General features: G+C 43.1%; 1 protein-coding gene across 1 annotated transcript in view; it reads left to right on the top strand.

The window, feature by feature from the left end:
- The window catches only part of TUBGCP3 (tubulin gamma complex component 3), a 117,745-nt gene that overhangs the window by 80,607 nt on the left and 10,368 nt on the right, over positions 1–26,770 (top strand). The window contains exons 14-17 of the mRNA XM_074990464.1: positions 6,375–6,564; positions 8,200–8,335; positions 9,088–9,156; positions 15,969–16,104. Coding sequence (XP_074846565.1) covers positions 6,375–6,564; positions 8,200–8,335; positions 9,088–9,156; positions 15,969–16,104 — 531 coding nt within the window. The remainder of the gene's footprint in view (positions 1–6,374; positions 6,565–8,199; positions 8,336–9,087; positions 9,157–15,968; positions 16,105–26,770) is intronic.

Genomic DNA, 26,770 nt, shown 5'->3' with positions numbered 1-26,770 from the left:
TTTAAAGAAGTCTTACTGAAGGCACAGGAACAAAGCATCCTGCTGCATAGTAAGAAATGCAAACGTGATAGGCAACCAGCTTGGCTTAATGGGGAAATCCTTAGTCAGCTTAAATTCAAAAAGGATGCATACAAGAAATGGAAATGGGGACAGTTGACTAAGGAGGCGTATAAACATACGGCTGGAGAATGCCGGGCAGTAATCAGGAAAGCAAAAGCACAATTGGAACTGCAGCTGGCAAGGGATGTGAAGAGTAACAAGTCATCTGTAGGGAAGGAACAAGTTCTGAGTCATCTAGAAAAACTAGATGTTCACAAGTCCATGGGTCTGGATTTAATGCATACGAGGGTACAAAGGGAATTGGCAGAGGTCATTGCTGAACCTTTGGCCGTTATCCTTGAAGACTCTTGGCGATCATCCCGGATGACTGGAAAAAGACAAATGTAGTGCCCATCTTTAAAAAAGGAAAGGAGGACAATCCAGGGAACTATAGACCGGTCAGTCTTACCTCAGTCCCTGGGAAAATAATGGAGGGAATCCTCAAGGAATCCATTTTGGAGCACTTGGAAGAGAGGAAAGTGGTCAAAACTAGCCAACATGGATTCGCCAGGGGCAAGTCCTGCCTGACCAATCTGATTAGCTTCTATGATGAGGTAACAAGCTCTGTGAACATGGGGAAGTCAGTGGATGTGATATACCTTGACTTCAGCAAGGCTTTTGATACGGTCTCCCACAACATTCTTGTCCATAAGTTAAGGAAATATGGATTGGATCTTTGGACAAAAAGATGGATAGAAAGCTGGCTTGAGGGTCGGGTAGTGGTCAGTGGCTCAATATCTGGATGGCGACCAGTTTCAAGCAGAGTGCCGCAGGGCTCCTTTCTGGGGCTGGTGTTGTTCAACATCTTTATTTAATGACCTGGATGAGGGACTGGATTGCACCCTCAGCAAGTTTGCGGATGACACAAAACTAGGGGGAGAGGTAAATTTGTTGGAGGGTAGAGAGAGAATCCAGAGTGACCTGGATAAATTGGAGGACTGAGCCAAAAGAAACCTGATGCGGTTCAACAAGGAGAAGTGTAGAGTCCTGCACCTGGGGCAGAAGAATCCTAAGCATTGTTACAGGGTAGGGACTGACTGGCTCAGCAGCAGTCCGATGGAAAGGGACCTAGTGGTTATGGTGGATGAAAGGCTGGATATGAGTAAACAGTGTGTCCTTGTAGCCAAGAAAGCTAACGGCATACTAGGGTGTATTAGGAGGAGCATTTTGAGTAGATCTAGAGAAGTAGTTATTCCCCTCTATTCGGCACTGGTGAGGCCACATCTGGAATATTGTGTCCAGTTTTGGGCCTCCCAGTATAAAAAGGATGTGGATTTGCTGGAGCAGGTTCAACAGAGGGCAACAAAAATGATTAAGCGTCTGGAGCACAAGACCTATGAGGATAGTCTGAGGGATTTGGGCTTGTTTAGTTTACAGAAGAGAAGACTCGGGTGATTTAATAGCAGCCTTCAACTTCCTGAAGGGGAGCTCTAAAGAGGAGGGTGAGAAACTGTTTTCAGTGGTGTCAGATGGCAGAACAAGGAGTAATGGTCTGAAGTTAAAGAGGGAGAGGTGTAGGTTAAAGATTAGGAAAAACTACTTCACCAGGAGGGTGGTGAAGCATTTGCCTAGAGAGGTGGCGGATTCTCCATCCTTTGAGGTTTTTAAGTCCCACCAGGACAAGGTCCTGTCTGATGACTTAGTGGGGGTTGATCCTGCTTGAAGCAGGGGGCTGGACTAGATGACCTCCTGAGGTCCCTTCCAGCCTTGTGATTCTGTGATTTTTACAAATAAGGAGCACCTGATCCTGTACCTCAGCCAGAAGCTCTTTGCCAGGGAGCAGTGGTATGCAATAATAGAAGAGGAATGCCTACTGGTTAAATGGGCCATAGATACACTTACCTACTGCGGCAGTGGTTCACCTTTTTGACAGATCACATTCCATTCCCATGGATGCATGCAAACAAGGAGAGGAATGCACAAGTGACTATATGGTTCCTATCTACAACTTCAATGTCCAGATACAGCATCAGGCAAGAAGCCAGCATGGCAACGTGGATGGGCTATCATGACATGACTGTCTCTTGTCCCAAGTATCCCAGCCCAGTGGTGGAGGACAGATATGTGATACAGCAGCACCAGGGAACAGTAGGAAAGTGCTAGAGGGGAGACATGAGACCTAGGCTAATTAGGGTGTGGTTCCCTGTAGAAAAGGGGATTACTGTGGTCTAGTTGAGGCACCTGTGGCCAATTAAGGCCCTGTCAGCAATCTAAGTGATACAGCTGACTATTTAAGGCATGGTTCCCTGTAGGCTGTTAGAAACACCTGTAGCCAGTTAGGGCTCTATCAGGAACCTAGTTAACCAACCCTCCCCACCACACACCCTGATTCAGGCTGATGGTATGGAGCAAGGAAGGAAAGAAGATAAAGTTTGAGAAGTGTTACTGAAATGTAGAAGTCCAGGCACTTGGAGGAAAGGAGACCCTGTCTCAGCAGATCATGGAGATTCCTTTTCCCGGCATCAAGGACCAAGAGTAACCTTCTCAAGAGAGGTCTGCTGCCTGCCGGGAGCCGTATCCAAGATGTTATGCAGGCATTGTTGAGGATTATCCAGCCCTCTGACTACTATCCCATGCTTCTCATCCATGTGGGCACTAATGATACTGCAAGGTGTGACGCTGAGCAGGTCGAGAGTGACTTCAGGGCTCTGGGGGCAAGGGTCAGGGGATTTGGGGCGCAGGTGGTATTCTCTTCAATCCTGCCTGTAAGAGGTAGGGGCCCAGGCAGAGACAGGTGTATCCTAGAGGTGAATGCTTGGTTGCGTAGATGGTGTCGCCAGGAAGGCTTTGGTTTCCTTGACCATGGGATCCTTTTCTGGGAAGGACTGCTAGGCAGAGATGGCATTCACCTTTCGAGGAGGGGGAAGACCATATTCGGACACAGGCTGGCTAACCTAGTGAGGAGGGCTTTAACCTAGGTTCGACAGGGGCAGGGGAGCAAAGCCCGCAGGTAAGTGGACAGCATGAATACATTGGAGATGAATTTGAAATGGGAGGGAGTATGGGCTACACTGGGAGAGTGAAAAGAGGGCCAGGGCAAAACTGGGAGGCAAGACCAAATCAATGTCTGAGATGCCTATATACAAATGCAAGAAGTATGGGAAATAAACAAAAAGAATTGGAAGTACGAATAAACGAATACAACTATGATATCGTTGGCATCACAGAAACTTGGTGGGATAATACTTATGGTTGGAATGTTAGTATTGAAGGGTACAGCCTGCTTAGGAAGGACAGACAGGGAAAGAAGGGAGGAGGTGTTGCCTTGAATATTAAAAATGTACACGCTTGGACAGAGGTGGAGATGGACATAGGAGATGGAGGGGTTGAAAGTCTCTGGGTTAGACTCAGAGGAGTAAAAAACAAGGATGAGGTCCTACTAGGCGTCTACTACAGGCCCCCTAGCCAGGTGGAAGAGGTGGATGAGGCTTTCTTTAAACAGCTAACAAAATCATCGAGGACCCAGAATTTGGTGGTGATGGGGGACTTCAACTATCCAGGTATATGTTGGGAAACTAATACAGCAGGGGACACTGTCCAATAAATTCTTGGATTGCATTGCAGACAACTTTTTATTCCAAAAGGTTGAAAAAGCTACCAGAGGGGAAGCTGTTCTAGATTTAATTTTAACAAATAGGGAGGAAATTATTGAGAATTTGAAAGTGGAAGGATGCTTGGGTGAAAGTGATCATGAAATCATAGAGTTCACAATTCTAAGGAAGGGTAGAAGGGAAAACAGTGCAATAGAGATAATGGATTTCAGGAAGGCAGATTTTGGTAAACTCAGAGAGCTGGTAGGTAAGGTCCCATGGGAAGCTAAACTGAGGGGAAAAACGGCTGAGGAGAGTTGGCAGTTTTTCAAAGGGACTTTATTAAGGGCCCAAAAGCAAGCTATCCCACTGTGTAGGAAAGATAGAAAACATGGCAAAAGACTGCCCTGGCTTAACCAGGAGATCTTGCATGATCTCAAAATAAAAAAGGAATCGTATAAGAAATGGAAACTAGGACAAATTACAAAGGATGAATATAGGCAAACAACACGAGCATGCAGGAGCAAGATTAGAAAGGCTAAGGCACAAAATGAGCTCAAGCTAGCTACAAGCATAAAGGGAAACAAGAAGGCTTTTTACAAATACATTGGTAACAAGAGGAAGACTAAGGAGAGGGTAGGGCCATTAGTCAGTGAGGAGGGAGGAACAGTAACAGGGAATTTGGAAATGGCAGAGATGTTAAATGATTTCTTTGTTTCGGTCTTCACTGAGAAATCTGAAGGAATGCCTGACATAGAGAATGCTAGTGAAAAAGGGGTAGGTTTAGAAGTTGAAATAGGAAAAGAACAAATTAAAATCTACTTAGAGAAATTAGATGTCTGCAAATCACCAGGGCCTGATGAAATGCATCCTAGAATCCTCAAGGAGCTGATAGTAGAGGTATCTGAGCCTTTACCAATCATTTTTGGTAAATCGTGGGAGACGGGAGAGATTCCAGAAGACTGGAAAGGGGCAAATATAGTACCCATTTATAAAAAGGGGAACAGGAATAACCTGGGAAACTACAGGCCAGTCAGCTTAACTTCTGTGCCAGGAAAGATAATGGAGCAGGTAATTAAAGAAATCATCTGCAAGCAATTGGAAGGTGGTAAGGCGATAGGGAACAGCCAGCATGGTTTTGTTAAAAACAGATCATGTCAAACCAATCTAATAGCTTTCTTTGATAGAATAACGAGTCTTGTGGATAAGGGAGAAGCGGTGGATGTGGTATACCTAGACTTCAGTAAAGCATTTGACACAGTCTCCCATAATATACTTATCAATAAACTACGCAAATACAACTTAGATGGGGCTGCTATAAGGTGGGTGAACAACTGGCTGGATAACTGTACTCAGAGAGTAGTTATTAATTGTTTTCAATCCTGCTGGAAAAGTATAACTAGTGGGGTTCCGCAGGGGTCTGTTTTAGGACCGGTTCTGTTCAATATCTTCATTAACGATTTAGATATTGACATAGAAAGTACACTTATTAAGTTTGCAGATGATACCAAGCTGGGAGGGGTTGCAACTTCTTTGGAGGATAGGGTCATAATTCAAAAGGATCTGGATAAACTGGAGAAATGGGCTGAGGTAAACAGGATGAAGTTTAATAAGGTCAAATGCAAAGTGCTCCACTTAGGAAGGAACAATCAGTGTCACACATACAGAATGGGACAGGAGTGCCTAGGAATGAGTACAGCAGAAAGGGATCTAGGGGTTATAGTGGACCCCAAGCTAAATATGAGTCAACAGTGTGATGCTGTTGCGAAAAAGGCAAACATGATTCTAGGATGCATTAACAGGTGTGTTGTGAACAAGACATGAGAAGTCATTCTCCCGCTCTACTCTGCGCTGGTTAGGCCTCAGCTGGAGTATTGTGTCCAGTTCTGGGTACCGCAGTTCAGGAAGGATGTGGAGAAATTGGAGAGGGTCCAGAGGAGAGCAACGAGAATGATCAAAGGTCTAGAGAACATGACCTATGAAGACAGGCTGAAAGAATTGGGCTTGTTTAGTTTGGAAAAGAGAAGATTGAGGGGGGACATGATAGCAGTTTTCAGGTATCTAAAAGGGTGTCATAAGGCAGAGGGAGGGAACTTGTTCTTCCTTGCCTCTGAGGATAGAACAAGAGGCAATGGACTGAAATTGCAGCAGGGGAGGTTCAGGTTGGACATTAGGAAAAAGTTCCTAACTGTCAGGGTGATCAAACACTGGAACGAATTGCCAAGGGAGGTGGTAGAATCTCCATTACTGGAGATATTTAAGAAGAGGTTAGATAGATGGCTTTCAGGGATGGTCTAGACAATACTTGGTCCTGCCATGAGGGCAGGGGGCTGGACTCGATGGCCTCTCAAGGTCCCTTCCAGTCCTACTCTTCTATGATTCTAAGGAAAGGAGTAAGAAACTTGCAGGGGTTAAAAGGGTCTGGGGCTCAGAAACAAATCCCTTCCCTGCTTCCCTTCTCCACCACCTTCTTGGGCTTCTAGAGGTCCCTCACTGCCCCAGGAACAGGGACAATGGATCATGTCAGAGTCCTCCACCAAGTAAAGCATGGGACCAAACATGTGAACATTGCTATTTTTTTTTATTTTTGGTCACATAACTGAAACCCATGTGCAGGGTATTCCACACCTGCTTCTAGCTTTCATGAATAGGTCAGTTCAGTAATAGAGAATGAGAATCTGTGGAAGTGGTAATACAAATATAGAGGTATTTATTAATACTTATTTTCTGTTTTTGTTTTTGCAGCTGCCGACTTGTTCACAGACTTGGAAAATGCATTTCAGGGTAAAATCGATGCAGCTTACTTTGAGACCAGCAAATACCTGCTGGATGTTCTCAATAAGAAATACAATTTATTGGAGCACATGCAGGCTATGAGGCGCTACTTACTTCTTGGTCAGGGAGATTTTATAAGACACTTAATGGACTTGCTAAAGTAAGATGACACACAGTATAATTTAAAATGCATTTCTAATATTTGTAAATGTGCAACAGATCATTTTCCAAAAGAAAATGTTTAAATGCAAGTAATACTTTTTATTGTTGAGGGTTAACTTAGCATCCTTAAATTCAACCAAACATTAGACTGGATTTTTTTTACCTTTTTATATTAGTTGAAACTTGTTTTCTTCTGTAAGTAGTAAGTACAAAATAATTTCCAGATCTTTGAAAGGTAAACTGCTGTTACCTTCTCTCTTCTGGTGTCACTTTCCTTGGCTGACTGCATTTCCAGTGCCTATGATTTCTAAATCCTAGTTAGTACTCTTAAAACATGACTTGTGAGCATTGCTAAAAACACACATTTTCTACATCTTTAAAAAAAAAAAAAGGCAGTCAAGTAGCACTTTAAAGACTAGCAAAATAGTTTATTAGGTGAGCTTTCGTGGGATAGACCCACTTCTTCAGACCTACATCTTTTTCTACATCTTTGTTTTTTTTCCAAAATGTTTAGAATATGTAGTTAAGATTTATGATTACAGCTTCATTGATAGGTCACAACGTTAACTTTTGGCATCCTCAGCTGCAGCCATAAGTGCCCAGCTGAGTTTGTAAGAAGCATACTTGCATAGTCTTACTTTAGTTAGTGGTCAAGTTGCTGAAGTTTCATATGTAAGAGAGAGAAAAATCCATTAAGCAGCTCTTCCTTTTCCACAAAACAGTTTGTGTTTTGCGGAGATTCCATTAGCTTGATAAACATCAAAAACAACCTTGGCCAACATTAGTATTGATGTAATGTGTCTGCGCTTTTTCAGGAAGCAAATAATGTGCAACAGAAAAACCTCCCTAGAGATGGTATATATAATCAATGCTGTGTTTGACACATAAATAGTGGTGAACTTTTTATTGGGGGGAAAAAACAATCTCTTGATGTTGAACTTTAAAAAATTCCTATTAGTAGCAGGTAATTCATCATGTCTGATGATGACGTCTTGAGCTTGCACAGACTCGTCGGTTGTGGATTCGCATGTGGCTGAGGAGACCAAGCTTTGAACGGCATGGGCATTCATAGTGGGGGCAAGGGAATTGTCCTGGCTCTCTTGCTGTAGAACTTTAAAAAGTTCCCAGTACATTGAAGATTATTTAGAAATTTTTAATTTCTATGTCAAGAGGTTGTTTTTCCCCTAGCTAGAAAGTTTCTTCAGACCGTCTACTTCAGATTAGCATGTACAAGTCTTTCATAACGACAAACTAAAATTAGTGACTGGCTGTTTGTAGCTCCCATATCAGTGCAGTACAAATAAATAATAGTTCATTGTGGTTGTAAATGTGAAGAGTAAATTGTAGAATAGTTTTGTGTTAGATACTAATAAAATGATCTTTCAAATAATTACTTGCCTCCATATGGCAATGAATCTCATGCTAAGTACTGATGCTTGTGTTAGATACAAATTACTTATAATCTCTGTGTTGTTTAATACTTCATTTCAGTCATTCAGGTAGTGAACGTAGGCAGTTGTTCATGATTTTGGAGAGAAACATTTTAAATGTTGTGGAAACTCAGTGCAATTACTTGCATACTACAAAGTAGCTACTGTTCAGTATTTTAATGATTTCGTTTTATAATCACTAGGCCAGAGCTTGCCCGACCAGCTACCACTTTGTATCAGCATAATCTGACGGGAATCCTTGAAACAGCTGTCAGAGCAACTAATGCACAGTTTGATAATCCTGAGATCCTGAAACGATTGGATGTTAGACTTCTTGAGGTACTCTTGGTTGCTTCGGCTTCAGACATGAAAATCATTTTCTGGGTATAAATAATATTAACTTTTGGATCAGTGTCAGGTGAACATTCAGTCTCAGTTCATGCTGAAACACATTCTTCGGTCCTCAGAGGTCACTTTGTATTGCTCATACAGCACAAATTGGCCTTAATTGTCTGGATATTCCCAGGAGAGAATTTGCTCTTCACACTCACCATTAGGGACAGTTTTTTGGTGTAAGCTGGTGGCTGACAAACATAACCTCGTGCTACAACTAACTATTGCATCCTCTTCCCTCTTCACTTCACCCCCCAATATAAGACTAGCTTTACTAAATTCAGTCATCTCCTTTTGTAAGGTCCTGCTGCAATTTATACAGGGGCCAGAGGTCCAGAATCAGGGAGCTGAAATTAGCTGCTTCCTACTCATTCTGAGAGTTTGGGCTAGAGTCTTTTCACGTTGCTGGTACAGAATCATAAGAAAATGAGCAGTGAATGTTTTCTGTGTCCGCCTTGCTTTCTGTAAGTTATGGGAATCCAGTGAGGGGAATCTTGTGCTTAGCCTCAAAAGATATCCAATTTACATGGCTTTTAAACCAGTGGAACAAAGTTCTTACAGGATTTCTTTGTGAAAACTGTCAATGGAAGCCAATTTTGGAAAATGTAACTGATTCTTCATAGTTCTTGGGGGAACAGTAAACAAGATTTCAGCAAGTGCAGACTTTGTGAATAAATGTAGTCTTTTTTTCAATATAGGTATCTCCTGGTGACACTGGATGGGATGTCTTCAGTCTAGACTACCACGTGGATGGACCAATTGCAACGGTAAGGTTTTATCTTGCTGTTTGTGTAGGTTTCTCAGACAACCACTTAGATTGCTAAATACTTTATTATATTAAAATAGCCTTTTTACTCTAGAAATGGATAATTAAGAAGATTATTTGGCATGTCAGACGAACTATTTTATTAACAGTTCACCCAAAATCTCAATTTCTCTAAATAATTGAGTGCTAAGATGCTACACTTAAAAAATTCATTACTTAAAATAAATAAATCATTTGTTCCAGCAAAATTTTAGCAAGTGCTTAATAAACAAATTGTTCATTTTCTGCCATTGTATCTGGACTGTAGCAACTAATTTGGGATAATCACAAGTAATTAAAATATATTTAGGAGAATTTTTATTTGTACCAGTTGAATTTGATATGTAGCATTCATTCAGACTGATGAGCTAAATGTTACAAGTTGCACTGTTGTTCAAGATGCTTTTACCATGCTTTTTTTCATACAGTCTCAGAGTTTTACCAACACAAGGTATTTTTACCTAAATGTATAGTTACAGAAAGGAGGAAAATACTTGTCTGGGCCTCTGATTTGTTTATCTGTTCTCACATTCCCTATCCTTTTTGGCATAGTCTTTTTGGTAATGACTCATCCATATAAACTTTGTTTCTGTATATGTCAAACCAGTTCCAGTCACCTAATTTTGACCATTTGACACTATCATTTTGAGGAAACGTGACAAAATCCTCAATTGTGGTGAAATGACATTCTATAATAATACAACAAGAAGTCTTGTGGCACCTTATAGACTAACAGATATTTTGGAGCATAAGCTTTCGTGGGCAAAGACCCGCTTCATCTGATGAAGGTGCCACAAGACTTCTTGTTGTTCTCAAAGCTACAGACTAACATGGCTACCTCTTTGATATAAATAATACAGACACTTTTCTTGTATCAGTTCTAATTTAATTAGTACAATTGTGATTTATAATCAGTTTAACTTTTACAGTTCCGGGCAAATTTTTTGTTACTTTTTACCTTTCAATCCAGTAGTTAAATCAAGGTAGACAGCTCAGCAATTAATTAAGCACATACAGTATACCTAACATCCTATAGATAATTGATTTAAACAGGACATAAAAAGAATATTCTGTACATTGTAAATGTAAATGCTGCTACTTAGGAATAATGGGATAAAATATTTTTAAATCCATCAATTGCCAGTGGAGCTATACGACTGTTTACTTTGTCATACTAAGTGATATTTGTAGGAACCAGTGTAGAAAAAATATTTTTATGAAGGATTAAATGCTCAGTGGAGCCTTTGCTTGTGTTTTTTTTTTTTTTAACTGAACAATTAGAAGAAAATGAAATGCTACTTGATTTTTAAATTGCTGGGAAGCCAACAAGCCTTTATTTGGGAGGTCTTAGAGGTCACATTTGAAGAAGAATATTTAAATGTCTTACTCCAGAAATCTTGAGCATTTCTAGGAGAACGCTGGGCATCCTCTACTCCCAGTTACCTCATTGGAAATTGAAAGGAGTTCAAATCTGTTAAGAGAAGAAGTGCTTTCTGGTTGGCAGCTCTCAAGTGTTTATAATGGGAATAGTGACAAAACCATGACTAAAATGATCCTGCTATTAACTGAAAATGGCAAGAGCTTTCACAGAAGTACTGGAAGTTCAAGCAATGTAACTTTTTATCCTACAGTAATTTGTACATCTCGTGTATAGAAATGCATATAACATTTTTATTCGTTTGTTGCGTATTCCTAATCAAATCAAGAGTATAATGTAGTAAACCCTCGATTTTAACGGACCCTGGTTTAGCAGACTTCGGGAACCACAAATGACAGTTCCCCCCACTCCCTCTGGTTGTTTCTGAAGTCTCCTGGGGTCCTTAAAATCCTAAACACACCAGCCCTCCTCCCCCACCCCCGCCACAAAAAAAAAAAAAAGTGTTCTAAGGCAAGTTACCAGAGCAGCTGGAACTGCCACTGCTGTGGCTGGAAGGGCTGCTTTCCAGCTGTGCTGGAGGAGCTGACACAGCTGGACCCTCCACTAAGGCCTGGACAGCCGCCGCAACTGCCACACGTTCTTTCCGCCAGGGTGGGGTGTGCACATGGGCAGATGGCAATTGCATACACACCCCATCCCTGGTGGGAGGAGCATATGGCAGCTCCAGTGGTGGTGGCGGCTCCTCCAGGCTGTGGTGACAGTGGGGCTTCAAGCCATGGCAGCTGCTGCTGCCGCATTGTTGTTGTCTCCAGCAGTGGTGATGGCAGGGCTCCGGCTACCACAGAGGGGCTTCAGGCAGCTGCGGCGGGGCGGAGTCTCATGCCATGCTGGAGCTCCCGCGGCCATGGTGGCGGCAGAGTCTCCAGCTGTGGCAAGGCTCCAAGCTGCAGCAGCAGCGGAGTCTCCAGCTTCTGATCCTTTGGTGGTGACTCCAGCTACAGTGGTTGTGGCTCTGGTGAGTCACTGGCTTTTTGGGGGGTGTGGGGAAAAGACTAGGGCTATGGGAGCCTTGTGGGGGTGGGTGGGTGTTTGATGTTTCTTATTTACAGTAAATCCTCTGATTTAACAGACTTCTAGCATTAATGAACACCCCCTCCACCCATTAGCTCATTAAATCGAGGGTTTACTGTATGGTAATATTGATCTTTATTTATGTATGTCTTAAAGAGTGTCGCAAATGTAAATATTAAAATACCTATGTGTACATATTTCCATTGTAGGTGTAGTGCAGATGCTGCATTTCTGCAGTCCAAAGTGTTGTGTTAGTACTTGGAAGCCTGCCATTGCTGTTTCAGTTAACAAGATCGAAATGCTTTAGAGAAGCACTGTGCGTTGCTTGGGAATTCATTAGAAAATATCTCTGCCAGTTCTTCAGATTTCTGAGTACAGAAAACTTTTATTCTTAATGGACTACACTTCAGATATATTTTAACTTGTAGCATTTGTGAGAGAGATTCTCCTCCAGTATTTGCAGATAAAGCTGTTGAGATTAAACAAAACATAGGAACATAAGAATGGCCATACTGGGTCAGACCAAAGGTCCGTCCAGCCCAGCATCCCATCTGCCGACGGTGGCCAATGCCAGGTGCCCCAGAGAAGGAGAACAGAAGACAATGTTCAAGTGATTTATCTCCTGCCATCCATCTCTTGCCCTTGTTCTGAAGGCTAGGGGCACCATACTTTATCCCTGGCTAATAGCCATTTATGGACCTAACCTGCAAAAATTTATCAAGCTCTTTTTTAAACCCTAAGAGAGTCCTGGCCTTCACAGCCTCCTCGGGCAAGGAGTTCCACAGGTTGACTGTGCGCTGTGTGAAGAAAAATTTCCTTTTATTAGTTTTGAACCTACTACCCATCAATTTCATTTGGTGTCCCCTAGTTCTTGTATTATGGGAAAAGGTAAATAATTTTTCTATATTCACTTTCTCCACACCATTCATGATTTTATATACCTCTATCATATCGCCCCTCAATCGCCTCTTTTCCAAACTGAAAAGTCCCAGTCTCTCTAGCCTCTCCCCATATGGGACCCGTTCCAAGCCCCTAATCATCTTAGTCGCCCTTTTCTGAACCTTTTCTAATGCCAATATATCTTTTTTGAGGTGAGGAGACCACATCTGCACGCAGTACTCAAGATGTGGGCGTACCATAGTTTTATATAGGGGAAGTATGATATCTTTTGTCTTATTATCGATCCCTTTTTTAATAATTCCTAACATCCTATTTGCCTTACTAACTGCCGCTGCACACTGTGTGGATGTCTTCAGAGAACTATCCACTATAACTCCAAGATCCCTTTCCTGATCTGTCATAGCTAAATTTGACCCCATCATGTAGTACGTGTAATTTGGGTTATTTTTTCCAGCATGCATTACCTTACACTTACCCACATTAAATTTCATTTGCCATTTTGCTGCCCAATCACTCAGTCTTAGCACTCAAGTGTCCATTGAAAAACACAAACAGTTGATACAGATTGTAATACTAGTAGATGAAAATGGGGTGGCCACATCTCTCCCTATAAAGAGATCTGTCCAATCCTGCTTAATTGTTTTCCTGTCTTCACTAAGTGGACAGTACCAAGCAAGAGAGCTGGTCTTGGGCATTTGGGCCCTGATTTTCCAAATGGCATATGCACAATTACCAGGATCACACATTGAGTTGTGGTAAAGAGACATACAAAATATAAGCATGTGCATTTCTGAAATCAGATCTTGATTGTTAGCTTTTTTTTTTTTTTTTTTTTTTTTAAAATGTCTTCTGGTGATTCCTCATGTGACTGTTTACAAGGTACCCAGGACTTTGTGTCACTTTGTTACCCTTTTGAGCTCCAGAGTGAAGAAAACCTGTTTGTGCTTTACTGGCACAACCAGCCTTTTAGCCATCCAAGCTCTCCCCTCTGGTGTAAGCCTTTCTTTTGATTGTAAGGTAGATAGTGTACCTCATTCTCTGAGTTCCTTTAAAGCATTCCCCTGTATTGTTCGGATTCTTCTCCAGAAATACCAAGCCTGTTGCCCCCAAAGGCCACAATTAGCTTCTAGAATAATACCACAACACTAAGCTGTAGGTTAGTGTTGTTTTCACTATAAATATCTTTGCTATCAAAGATGCAAGGGAGAGTGAATAAGATTAGTGAAAACAAAATCAGAACAAACTTTCTGGAGATGAAACTTAACTTTCCTTAGGTTACCCTGTTATCTCTCCCCAAGTGTCCTTTCCAGTGCTTGAACCAAGGCTGGTTGTGATCCCTTTTTCATGAATGCAGTTGCACTGCCCAGTTACTTTTTTAAGGTGTAGAATAAAGAGGTGTGTTTCTTGTCTTCTTATAGCCTTCAAAGTTCATTGTTTATACGCAGTCAAGATAACCATTTGTGACTTATTCTCTGGTGTGCTACCTCCCTCTTGATTTCACATCTCTCCATAAATTTCATAGGTAAATGACTCTCCATCGTGTTAGCTTACAAAGCTTAATTTATATACCAACAGAGATGGTGACTTTTGTCTGTGAGATAATCCATTTGTCAACTCTGCCTTAATACATATTTTCAGTATACATACATAGCCTCTGACATAGCATCTGTACATGTATTTCACAATGATATTAAAAAACAGTGTGATCCTGGGTTTCATTTAAGGTCCTATGTGATGTTCTTTGGTGACCTAGAATGTACGTACCAGAATCAGGATAACAAACAACACACACTCACTTGCTGGATGGTTTTTTGTGGTGAATGTTAGAAAGAGTAGGTGCTTAATAATGAAGACCAGTGCTTGGGAACCAAGAGACCTCAGTGTACCTTCGTGGCGAATGGTCACAGTTCAGTCTTTCTCTTACCCAGCTCTTCCTCCTGGAACTGAGTTGCCATCCAAATGGCCCCCTTAATCCATGGAAGAGCCATTCTTTCTCCCTGGAGCACGAACCTGCAGCAGTTTCCTCTAGCCAAGTTCCCATGCTTCTGTCCTGCCTGGCCTTCCCCTCTATCCTAGAAGATTTATTATAAGTTCCCACTTGAGTTTCTCTCTGTCTCACATTCTTTAATTATAGGCTTGATTGTGTGACAAGTGGATCAGGTGACCAATCTTCATTCTTCTCCCTTGGAAAGTGAATTTAAGTGGTCATAGGTGGGCTTAGGCGCGTCTCCCTTTATGGGGCCAACTACCTGTAGGATCCTCTGAGAGCAGCTTATCTTCAACCTTTTTTTCTGTCATCCATCTGCTTGATGGAGTATATGGGAAACTTACGCTCTTAAATCAGGGATATATTCCAGGATTTTCATTGGGTCAGAGTTAATCACTGCTTTTTCTTGTTCCCCCTCTCAAGGTGACTTCCCTTGCCCACTTGACTCAGCCACTTTTTCTCCATCTCCTGTCTGCCCCAGTTTGCCTCAGCTAGTTTTTCTCTCTCTCCTATCCACCCCAATGAAATAAAGGAAAAATAAATCCATACACTGAAGAGAGCTCTTTGTAAGTGTAAAATGATGTCTGGAGGTTATCATTTTCAGGTCATCTCTTGCTTTCTCTTCAGAGTTCCTAAGAAAGTCTAGCAGGCTAAAAGGAATCAATGTCTTCGTTGTGTTGACAATCTTAGGGAAGGTTACACAGCCAGTGTGACGCTCTGAATAATTTAAGGCCTGTTCAATAATGGTTGGTGCTGTCTGAGACTGAAAAGGGAAGTTTCAGTTATTGAACTCTAGAACCCACCTTGGTGGTCTTAGATATGTCCTTCTGACTTGACAGTGCAGTTGTTGAGCTGCCGTGAGGCAGTTTTTACATACTGTATTAAATGTGTTTACTCTATTCACCTGCTACTGCAGCTTCCGACTGTTGTGGCACAGCGAGCTGCTGGAGACTTGCTTGATCACTTGGTTTCATGAAGTCCTCCTGTGTCAGTCCAGATTTTAACCTTATTTTAGTGTAGTGGAACCTTTTTACTCTATTTTTTTCCCCTGATTTCAGATGATATTATAGGCCGTGTCTGCACTACCCAAAAACTTCGAAATGGCCATTTGCATGGCCATTTCGAAGTTTACTAATGAAGCGCTGAAATACATATTCAGCGCCTCATTAGCATGCGGGCGGCTGCAGCACTTCGAAATTGATGCGGCTCGTCCAGACAGGGCTCCTTTTCGAAAGGACCCCGGCTACTTCGAAGCCCCCTTATTCCTATGAGCAGGTGGGAGTAAGATCCCAAGATCTTCAGGTTTATTTCCTATTGTAATCTGCTGATAAAACCTGCATACATTGTTTGGGCTATCACAGAAATATTTAAAGAAACCAAATGAACAGATACAAATCTAGTCATTTTATTTTAACCTGGCATATTGATATTATTGCAGGTATTTACACGAGAATGCATGAGCCATTACCTAAGGGTGTTTAACTTCCTATGGCGAGCAAAGCGGATGGAGTATATTCTCACGGACATATGGAAAGTACATATGTGCAATGCAAAGCTCCTGAAATGTATGCCAGGTAAGGGAATACAGAAAGGTTGCGGTGTGTTAACTGGTGTTTAGAAGAAAGTTAGCTAAAAATGTACACCAGCTAGTGGAGATAAAAAAAGAACTCATAGGTAACATTTTGTTGCTACCTATTCAGAATGGAAGTCTTTTATGATTTTTCTGTTACTTGTTGTTGATTTTCAGTCATTAAGTTCTGGAGAACTTCTTTGGTTCTATTCACTTTTCTTCTGATCGTTTCAGGAGAGGAAAGGGGTGAAAATCAATGCGTTTTTTTTTTTTAAATAGATGCATTCAAATAGCAATGTGTTAGTCAGAGGTAGCTAAACTCTAAACTAAGGCTTACATATATTTTAAAAAGATCTCGCAGCCAAGATAGATTTTTTGTGTGTGTGTGTGTGTGTGTGTGTGTGTGTGTGTGTGTGTGTGTGTAATCCGTTATAAATATATAACGAGAAAATTTACATGGCATTACTTGCATCCTTGCGTGCCTGAGGGTGTGTGGGGATGATGCAGTAGTCGGGGTTGAGGAGTGAGGAAGGGCTTATGGCATGAGGGAGTGGGGATTATAGGACTCAGGGTGGGGGGTTGTGTGTGGGGTTCAGGGGAGGAGGTATGAAGATGAGGGCACTCAGGGCAGGGGGGTTGGGAGATGTGGGGATCTGCCTGGAGTTGTCTGCTCCTCAGCTGAGCTCCACTGCAATGGCTGGCACTGGGACTGAAGGTTGGGGCTTTGATGGTGGAGTGTTTAGGAGCATAAAGTTAGTATTGTTTGTGTAAATGAGAGCACAGGAGGCAGTGGATGAGGTTTTGTTCAGTTTTAAGTGTGCTTTTCAATTTTTTTCTGCAATTTTAACATAAGGAAAATAAACGAAGGCAGTCATAGTAAAACAGCCAGTCTTGATAGTTTCATTGATTTATGCAGTTTTTTTTGTTTTGTTTTGTTTTTTTTAAAGATACGAAAGCATAAAACAATGATATTATGCTACAAGCATCCACTTGTTTACATGGTTTTGATTGCAGTAAGTTAAATGGAGCCTTGAGGCAAGGGATTACCTGGGCCTGCACAATGAGTACTTTTAACATGCATGAAAATGGAGTGAAGTGACTTCACTGACTACAATGAGTGTAGTAGGGAGAAGTGTCCAATAAAACGTAGATGAAGATAAATGTGACAGGGGCTTCCTAATATTCTTGTTGCCTGAACCATACCTCTGAAAAGTCAGGACTTGTCTCCTGCTTCTATAAGATTGGTTAGAAATATTGTTTTAGTATATGCTGCAGATTGTACTGAAATTCCCTCTAAACTGTGCAGCCATGCAGTAGCCCCTCAAGGGCCACACAGGTGCTTGGGTTGCAGTAGGTAAAGAGAGCTGGAGGGAGTCCTCTGTGCCACAGCCCTGTGGCAGCTTGCACACCAAACCCCTGATCACCGGCATCACCTGAAAACCTGTACCACCAGCTGGAATCTTCTCTACTTTCCATATCCTCACCCTACCCTGTACCCCAGCTCTTAGCTCCTTCCCAAACACCACTTCCATATTGGTGCACATAACACAATTCTGCACATATATGGGAGAAGTTAGAGGGGACATTCAGTGTGCTCTGGACTCCAATTAATTGTTTCAGATGCATCTTGCTTGAAAGCATTGATGGAGATACTGCTTTCAATATATTTTTTCAAGTCTTGGCCTATATTAAACTTCTATGAAGTGTTTGCTTCCCTGGTTCTTCGAGTAGTGTCCCCTTGGGTGCTCCACTCTGGGTGTCAGTGTGTCCTCGAGCTGGTGCTCGGAGATTCTTTGATAGCTGTAGTTTCCTATTCATGTACAGTAGCACTTCATCCTGCTGTCTGGCACGTGCACAGTGCAGACTCCTCAGTTCCTTCTCTACTGTCCTCAGCAGCAGATGGCGCTTTGCATTTTCTCTTGCTGAACAATAAGGGAGTTAGTTAATTAGTTAGTTGTCGTTCTACTCTTAGCCGTTCTTATCCAAGTTCTTTCCTGTTCAAGTAAAAAAAAAAAGTTCGTTATGTTTAGTTATTGTGTCATTGCCATGCCAGGCTCTCCGAGCTTCAAGTGATGTGCATCATGCAGGGAAGCCATGCCGGCCTTGGATGGCCACATATCCTGCATTAAGTGCCTGGGTGAGGGTCACCAAACCCAATCCTACACCCATTACTCCAGCCTCATGGTGAGGGTCAAGAGGCACTGAGACAGTAGGATCAAGACTTACCTTTATGAAAAGTCCCTCCAACCACCAGCCCCAGAGCAGCTGTCCACCACAAAAAAAAGGCATGGGAGGTCAAAGGTACAGACTTCGCACGTTCCTCTGCCTTGATCAGCAAACCAACCACCGAGGCTGGTCCTTCCCTGGCATGTTCCTGGCCTCCTACACTGTCTTCACAGGCCACACCACTCAAAAAGGCAGCTGTGATGTCCCTGACACCGTCTAAGCTGGCACCGCTCAAGCGGGCACTTTCTGAGCCAAGCCACCAGCATTTGGCCAGCTTCGGTCGCTTCTACTCCAGGGCATAAGAGGTCATCAAAAACTTAAGACCCAGCCCTCAGTGCTGGAGACAGAGCACAAGCGGCACAGCTCCAAATCTCCATGCCTATTGCATAAGACACTGGAATCAGCACTGCGCAAGTCCAGGGGTGAGGCACAACCTCACTTTCACACGGCACCAAAGAAGACACTGAAGCAGCCCTAGGACGCTGCTTTGCCTAAGCCTGCAGCACTGGAGCTCAGTGCATTGTCCAAGTGGTGCTGCGAAAACTTGCTGCTGAAGGCGTACACGGCACTGGCCTAGGCACTGCCCTAGGCACTGCCCTGCTCTCTGCACTGTATATTCCTGGCACTGCCTCCATCTCATGCTCATCTAGATATTTGGGGTTCTCGCATGGCTCAGGGGCCAGACCACCCACCCCTGGAGGTGGCGATGTTGACTGACTGAGTGTTTTTGTTTTTGGTTTGTTTTTTTTTCATCATAGCACTCCAGTCCCATGCACTCCAACTGGGCAGACTTGCCTCCAACAATGGCTTACCCACAGCCACCCCCACATGGCTTCCATTTCACTATACATACCTGCACGGGTCTGTACCTTGCTGGTCACCTTGGCAGTCACAGTCTTCCGACTCCCATACTCCAGAGGCACAGTCCACCATATCCAGAGACGACCTTCTGTTGTCTCAACCCACCATGTCAGCAACATGTCCCCCGTCGCAGCATTCGCAGGCAGAGGACTCCCTTTCAGAGGTTAAAGACAGGTCCCCACCACACCATTCCCCTTCTTCACCTGATGATGCAGTGATCTGGATCTCGCCTCTCCCAGTGGATGACTCGTGGCCTTTCAGGATCTGTTTAGGTAGGTGGCCTAGGCTCAGGTGAAGGACCTGCAGGAGGTGCAGGTTAAGCAGTACAGGCTTCTCTGCACCCTGCAGCCTCCCACCTCTTGCAGAATTGTACTACCTATGAAAGAGGCACTTAGTGGGACCTAGAACTAGTGGCCTGGGAGTATTCCATCCCTTTTACCTCTACCCCATGCCTCTTCAGGGACCCTTCTCTTGAGAATCTGCTCAAGCAGGAGGTTCAGCTCCTCCTCCATTTGGATGCCATTGAGCCAGTCCCAGCAGAGCTTCAGGGCAGGGATTTCTACTGCACATACTTCCTCTCCCAGAAGAAGAATGTGGGGTGGAGGCCCATCCCTGACCTTCAGAGGCTCAACAAATACATCCTCCTCTTCCTTTTCAAGATGGTGACTCTTGCGACTGTTATCCCAGCACTGTACATACGAAGACTGGCTCTCAACCTACAGGACACCTATTTCCGCATCGTGATCCACCCAGTGCACAGGCACCTTTTTCTTTTCGCGGTGGGATCCTACCACTCCTAGTACCAGGTCCTTCCGTTGGGATTTTCAGCAGCACCGAAGCCGTTTTTCCAAAACTCTGGTGGTGATGGTGGCCTACCTATGATGTCTTGGGGTTACTATCTTCCAAAATCTGGATGACTGCCTTATTAAAGGACCCTCGTTTCTGGAGGCACTTCACATGGTTCAGGTTGCCACAGACCACCTGCTCAGCCTCAGCTTCCACATAAAATATGGTAAGACCATGCTTCGACCTGCGCCATCTCTAGAGTTCATGGGGGCCCACATCCTGTTCATGTTCCAGGCCCTGTGTGACCTCATCCTGGTGGTGTGATTGTCTCCCACCATTATGGTGTGTGTGTGCCTAAAGCTTCTGAGTCACATGGCTGCTATCATGTATGCGGTCAAGCTGTCCAGACTACAGATGTAGTGTCTCCAGTCTTGGCTGGCCACATGCTATGCCCTGGCCATGGACCAACTGTCCAAATCCCTAGCTGTTCCGCTCCACGTTCTCGCCTCCTTCCAGTGGTGGATGTGTCCAGACAATGTTCTCACCAGAGCAGCATTCCACCAAGAACCCCCTTCTATTCCCCTTCCTGCAGATGCCTTCCTTGTGAGAAGGAGGGGCCCATTGGGTCCCCTCCCAGCCAAGTGGCAAGTGGGCCTTCACCAAGGAAGCGCGCCACATAAATCTACTGGAGCTCAGGGCAATCTGCTACATTTACCAGCATTTCCATCAGCACCTCATATGCGGGACAGTCAACATGCTAACCAACACCACCACCTACATGCATTACATCAACTGTCAGGGTGGGGTTCGGTCTCCATCCCTGTGCACAGAAGCCATAAAACTGTGGACCCTGGTGCCCTTGGCACCACATCACTCCAGTGGCTACGTACCTCCTGGGGTACTGAACGTGACCGCGGATACCCTCAGCCATTTGTTCAGTGATCACAAGTGGGAGATAAACACAGTGGCCCTCAGTCATGTGTTGCAGCTTTGGGGCCAGCTTTGCATAGACCTTTTTGTAACCCGGGTCAACAGAAAGTGTCATCAGTACTGTTCCAGAGTTTGTGTCTGGGGAGGCGCTCACTTGGGGACGCATTCTCCATCAAAAGAGATGTGCCTCTTCTCTACATGTTTCCTCAACTTTCCTTGATTTGCAAGCTTCTGGTCAAGGTCAGGCTGGATCAGGCTCACCTCACCTGGTAACCCTGGCATGGCTGAGACAGGTTTGGTGTCCTTACCTTTACAGGCTGTCAGTGGTGACTCCATATCCCTTTCCTCCCTTCTGAAACCTTCTGTCCCTGGACTTTGGCCACACCCTTTGCCCTGATCCACTCAGGTTGCACTTCCATGCATGGACACAGTTCTCTCAGTGGCTGGACACTAATCACTCTGTGCTGCCCTCACACTGTGCCCCTTCCTGTCCTCCTTGATTACCTGGTGCAGCTGCGTGAGTCAGGCCTAGCCCTCAGTGCTGTTGGGTGCATGCTCTGGCATTCCATCGGGCAGGGGATGGGATCTCCTTCCTCACCCATCCTATCACCAAATGCTTTTTGAGGAGGTCTGCAAAACACCTTTCTGTCAGTAAACCCTCCAGTCCTTATCTGGGACCTTAACGATGTACTCAACTGCCTAATGAAGGTGCCCTCTGAACCCCATTTGCTATCGGCGAACCTATCCACTTCCCTTTGTTTTTTCCCAAAGCTGCACTCTGATCCCGCTCATACAGCGTGGCGTACTCTGGATATTCATTGGGTGTTGGCCTTCTACATCGATCACACAAAGCCTTGGCACGAGCCTCCTAGGCTCTTCCTCTCCTTTGCACAGTGAGACCAAGGGCTGTCCCGTTCTGTCTCAGTGGCTGTCCAAGTGGATATCCACCTGCATTCACACCTGTTATGTTCTTCACCGGAAAGACCTTCTGGGTGCTGTCACTGCCCATTCTACCAGGGCTGTATCTTCTACCACCACCACCTTTCTCAAGAATGTACTTCTTACGGACATTTGCAAGGCGGCAAAGTGGTTTTCCGGCAACGCATTTGTACAGCTCTACGCTCTTTCATCTTTGATTGCTTCCTCCATTCAAATGGGTCAAGCAGTTCTGTTGTCTGTAATCATTACTAGGCTCCAAACCCACCTTCAGAGCATGACTACTGCTTTATAGAAACCCAGAGTAGGTTACTCATGGGAACACTACTCGAAGAAGAGGAAATTACTTACTTTGTGCAGGAGTAGTGGTTCTTCAAGATGTGTCCCCATGGATGCTCCACTTCTCTCCCTTCTTCCTCTGCTTTGGAGCGTCCTGCTCTGTTTTGCTAGGGTAGAGAAGTAACGGGTCCATGCCCTGTACGCGCTAGATTGCACAAGGAGGTGCTACTGTACATGCACAGCGTGGGAAACCCTGGCAATAGAAGAATCTCTGAGTGCCAGCATGAGAACGCACTGACACCGAGTGGAGCACCCACAGGGGGGACACATCTCAAAGAACCATTGTTACTACACAAAGTGAGTAAGTTTCTCTTCTGTAGGCAGTACCAAAATAGGACATAAAAATAAGCCATGCATACACAACTTTACCACTTCATCAAGCACTCTAAAACTGGATTGAAAGTAATATAATTATAGTGTGTTGAGTGCTCAGTGCTGATATAGCACGAATCACTGGGTAGAGGCTTGTAAATCCATGGATATTAACTTCATATCCACTAACCACATTTGTGGATTGGATGGGGTTACAAATTTTGCTTTTGAGTAGGGCTCTATCAATGGAGAGTCAAGATCAGATTTTCATCTGAAGCGTGTAAGTGAGAGATCTGCATTCTTGATTTAGTTTATGTGGAAATAATGTTGCAGTGCAGGAAATGTAAAATGAGATCTGGGAAGCTCAACTGATATCCAATTTGGAAAACACTGGTATTACTAGGACATAAACCTTTATTAATGAATTAACACTTGTATAAAAATTCTAAGGGTTCTATCTGCTGTGATTGTTGGCTGCAGTGTGGTAAAGCTATTTCATATAATGAACATTAGTTTTTCCTCTGCCTCAGTGTACTAAGTTGAAAGACGCATTAGGGCAGTGGGGGGGCCCATGAGAGTAATGTGATTGCAGGCCATGAGACATTTTGCTGACTGTTTGACCATCTGCAGGCACAGCTACCTGCTCCTCCCAGTGGCTGCAGTTCACTGTTCCTGGCCAGGCAGAGCTGTGGGAAGCAGTGGTCAGTACGTGCTTGCATTACACACCACTTCCTGCAGTACCCTTTGGCTGGGAATGGTAGACTTCGGCCACTTGGAGTTGTGGGGGGACTGTACCTGCAGATAGTCATGTCATGATCCATCAGTGGATTACTCTGATGCAGCACATGGGCCACACAAGTTGCCTGCCACTTCATTATACTCTAAAACTATTGTACCTCTTAAACCCTCTCTCCCCTCCCGCAACACACACCCTCCCCAGATGTGTACATTGCATTAATTTAGGCTCTCAGAAACTCCCCTTAGACTTAGATGCAGCTCTGTTACCAGTTTATAACTTGTGTTCTGTTTTAAATATCAGTTCCTGTCCCTTCAGTAAAGTGAAGTCTGATTTGGTGGCAGTGCATGTGCTGAGGGGCTGGAAGAGAAGTGTAGTAAGCAAAGCAGTGAACAAGAGGATGCAGGAAAGGTTATGTTAAATGAGCTAGCCACTTTAATTTGTAACGTCTCCCAGTTCTTCGGTTTGTAAGTCATATTGCCAGTTTCAATACATCTTATTCCAGTGGATTCATCAGTTTCACCCTAAGCTGACATTCTCTCTTAATTTGACCTGTGGGTTAACGTGCTTGCAAAACTTGAAGTAACACTAAAGTCTGGCTCATGTTAAATAATAGCAAAACAAAGGATTACTTGGAAATTTTACCTAAATTTATGCTTGGGGGGAATTGTTGGGTTATATATTAGGCTTCTGTGTGCTAGAATACTTGGGAATTCTGTTTCATGCCAAAAATAGGGGTTTGGCCACAGCCTTTCTCTGGTTCACTGCATGTTAGGTAAAAAGTCTGTAGTATTTGTTTAAGAAAAAAAACCTCTATTTTATCTTCTTCAGATTAATATCCACCTCTTGTGGCTATTTCTGCAATTCCAATCCAAGATTGCATTAGACTGTTTTTAATCATCAAAACTACAAAGTTGAAATTCTTAAAATAGCCTTTAGAGGGCAGTAGAGAATTACAAATGGCTTTTGTAGAAGAGTACTTCCCAACTATAGAGCCAAATAACTTTTGTTTGTATTTGGGTTGTTTGCACAATATAGTTCATTTCTCTTGTCACATTTTAAAGAAAATTGTACTGATTAGCCTCTAGAAGTCTGATTTTAGTTGATTGCTGCTTTGGCAGAGTGTTGTGTTCTGCTTTCTCTGATTTGTGTGAGTTAGAAATATAAAATAATACTCAGTACGGAAAAGGTGAAAGTGATTGTTTGGAAGAGACCGTGGCAGGGATCCAATTTGTCCCTCTTTGGTTGGTTGGTTTCATTTTACATTTGAGGGGCAGGTGAACAATCCAGAAGTCTGGTTGGACTTCCAGCTGTTAAAACAGCACATATCAGCTGTAGCTGGAATAGCTTTATTTCATCTATTTACAGCCACAGAACTGTCCTTTTTCAGATTTGAATGGACTAGTCATGCCTTTGTTATTTCTAGATTAAACCACTGTAGTGTTCTATGTGCAGCTAGATCTTACTTATATTCAGAAGTTTGAAGCTGATTTTGAATTTCAGTGCTCTTTTGTAGCGTACATCTCTCTGGAAGCACATGACATCATTTTTGGGGGAGAGAGCGGGGTTGGGGGAGAGCGAGATCAATTCTGGTTAACTAGTAAGTATTTGAGTAAAATTGAAGAAAAGTTATCAATTTCTGATCCAGGCCTAAATGGACAGGTACCTATGTGTCTGGCCACCTGTCTCCAAATGACTTGCAGTCACTGGTGTGAGCTAGAAGTATCTGAGTTGGAGCTCCATTCTTGTAAGAGTGAGGGGCACAACTGGGAGGTGTTTGCTTTGAGGGCCTCCTCACTTTGCAGTTTGCTTTTCTCCCTCCACTTCCCATGTAAACTAAGGCCCATGTTTGTATTCTGGTTTAGACACTGAGAGAGCACAAAGATGGATTATATATTGTAGCAGTTTGATTATGAATCTATTAATTATTGGACAAAATGAGATTTCTGGAAATGTCTGGGTTTTCTTAATTTTGTTAAAATATAAGAAGGATCTCCTAGAACAAGGGATAAGTACTTCTTGTTATGTAATAAAGGCTACGTCTGCACTAGCCCAAAACTTCGAAATAGCCATTTTGAAGTTTACTAATGAAGCGCTGAAATACATATTCAGTGCCTCATTAGAATGCTGGCAACCGTGGCACTTCGAAATTGACACGGCTCGCCGCCATGTGGCTCATCCAGATGGGGCTCTTTTTCGAAAGGACCCTGGCAACTTCGAAATCCCCTTATTCCTATCCGCTGTGAGGAATAAGGGGATTTTAAAGTTTGCATGGCCATTTCGAAGTTTTGGGCTAGTGTAGACATGGGCAAAGATGAGTGTAAACAAGATAGTGTAGTACGAGAGAAAAGCATGTATGTCACAGCGTAAACCTTTATGTCAGTATGCCGTCTGTATACTTACTACTGATAAAGGTATGGGAGATTTTTTTAAACACCGGTGAAAACTTTATCGCCTGGTCATAGAAGAGCCAAATTCAAATAATTTTTAAAAACTTGCTGACTTTATTTTAGACCATTTTAATACCCCACCCTAAACGCATGCACCATTGACTTGAAATGGCAAGCTACATTATCTTCATGTATCCAACTGTACAAGATTTAGAAAGGGGACTTGGATTATAACTAACTTTGTATTTGCATACAAAGTGTTGAAAGTTAAGGTCTGTACCTTTCTTCCTAGTTGTGACTTGAATTACCTAGATAGTTGTTGGAAAAGTAATGTGGCAAATACAAAATGTCCATTAAGTTTTTGGAATGTATGGGAGACAACTTCATATTTCAGAAGGTTAAGGAGGTAACCAAAGAGCAGCCATTTTAGATGTGATTCCAACTAACAGGGAAGAGTTGGTTGAGAATATGAAGTTGGAAGCAATTTAGGTTAAAGTGATAGATTTCATCATTCTAAGGAAAGGAAAGCGAGCATATGTATAAGCAAAGTGGAATTCAGAAAGTAAGCTTTAGCAAACTCAAGAAGCTGGTAGGTAAGGCCCTGTGGAAAGAAAATCTAAAGAATAAAGGATCTCAGAGGAGCTGATAGCTTCTCTCAGACACAATATTAATGTCGTAACAGCAAACTATCCTGATGCGAAGAAAAGAAAGGAAGAACTGAAGCCAATATGACTTCATAAAGGAGTTCTTTAATGACTTGCAAATAAAAAAAAGAATTCTACAAAAGTAGAAGCATGGTCAACTTGCTAAGGATGAATACCAAAGAATAATAGAAGCATGTAGGGACACAATCAGAAAGGCTAACGCAGAAAAGTGAGTTATACGTAACAAAAGATATCCAAGACAATAAGAAAAGGTTTTATAAATGCATTAAGAGCTGGAGAGAGAAGGGAATGTGTAGGTCACCCCTGCTAAGTGGAGGATGAGAGCTAATAGATGACCTCAGAAAGGCTGAGGTAGGCAATGTATGTTTTACTTCAGTATTTATTTAAAATGGTTAATTTCACCAAATATTTAGCACAATGATTCAGGAACACAAGTAAGAGTAGAGAAAGAACAGGTTAAACAAAGCAGTACAGACTAACATGGCTACC

The sequence above is a fragment of the Carettochelys insculpta genome, chromosome 1, assembly GCF_033958435.1.
Source record: "Carettochelys insculpta isolate YL-2023 chromosome 1, ASM3395843v1, whole genome shotgun sequence".
Classification (NCBI taxonomy): Eukaryota; Metazoa; Chordata; order Testudines; family Carettochelyidae; genus Carettochelys; species Carettochelys insculpta.
Note: the sequence above shows the minus strand (reverse complement) of the source record. Positions and strands in the feature narration are given on the sequence as shown.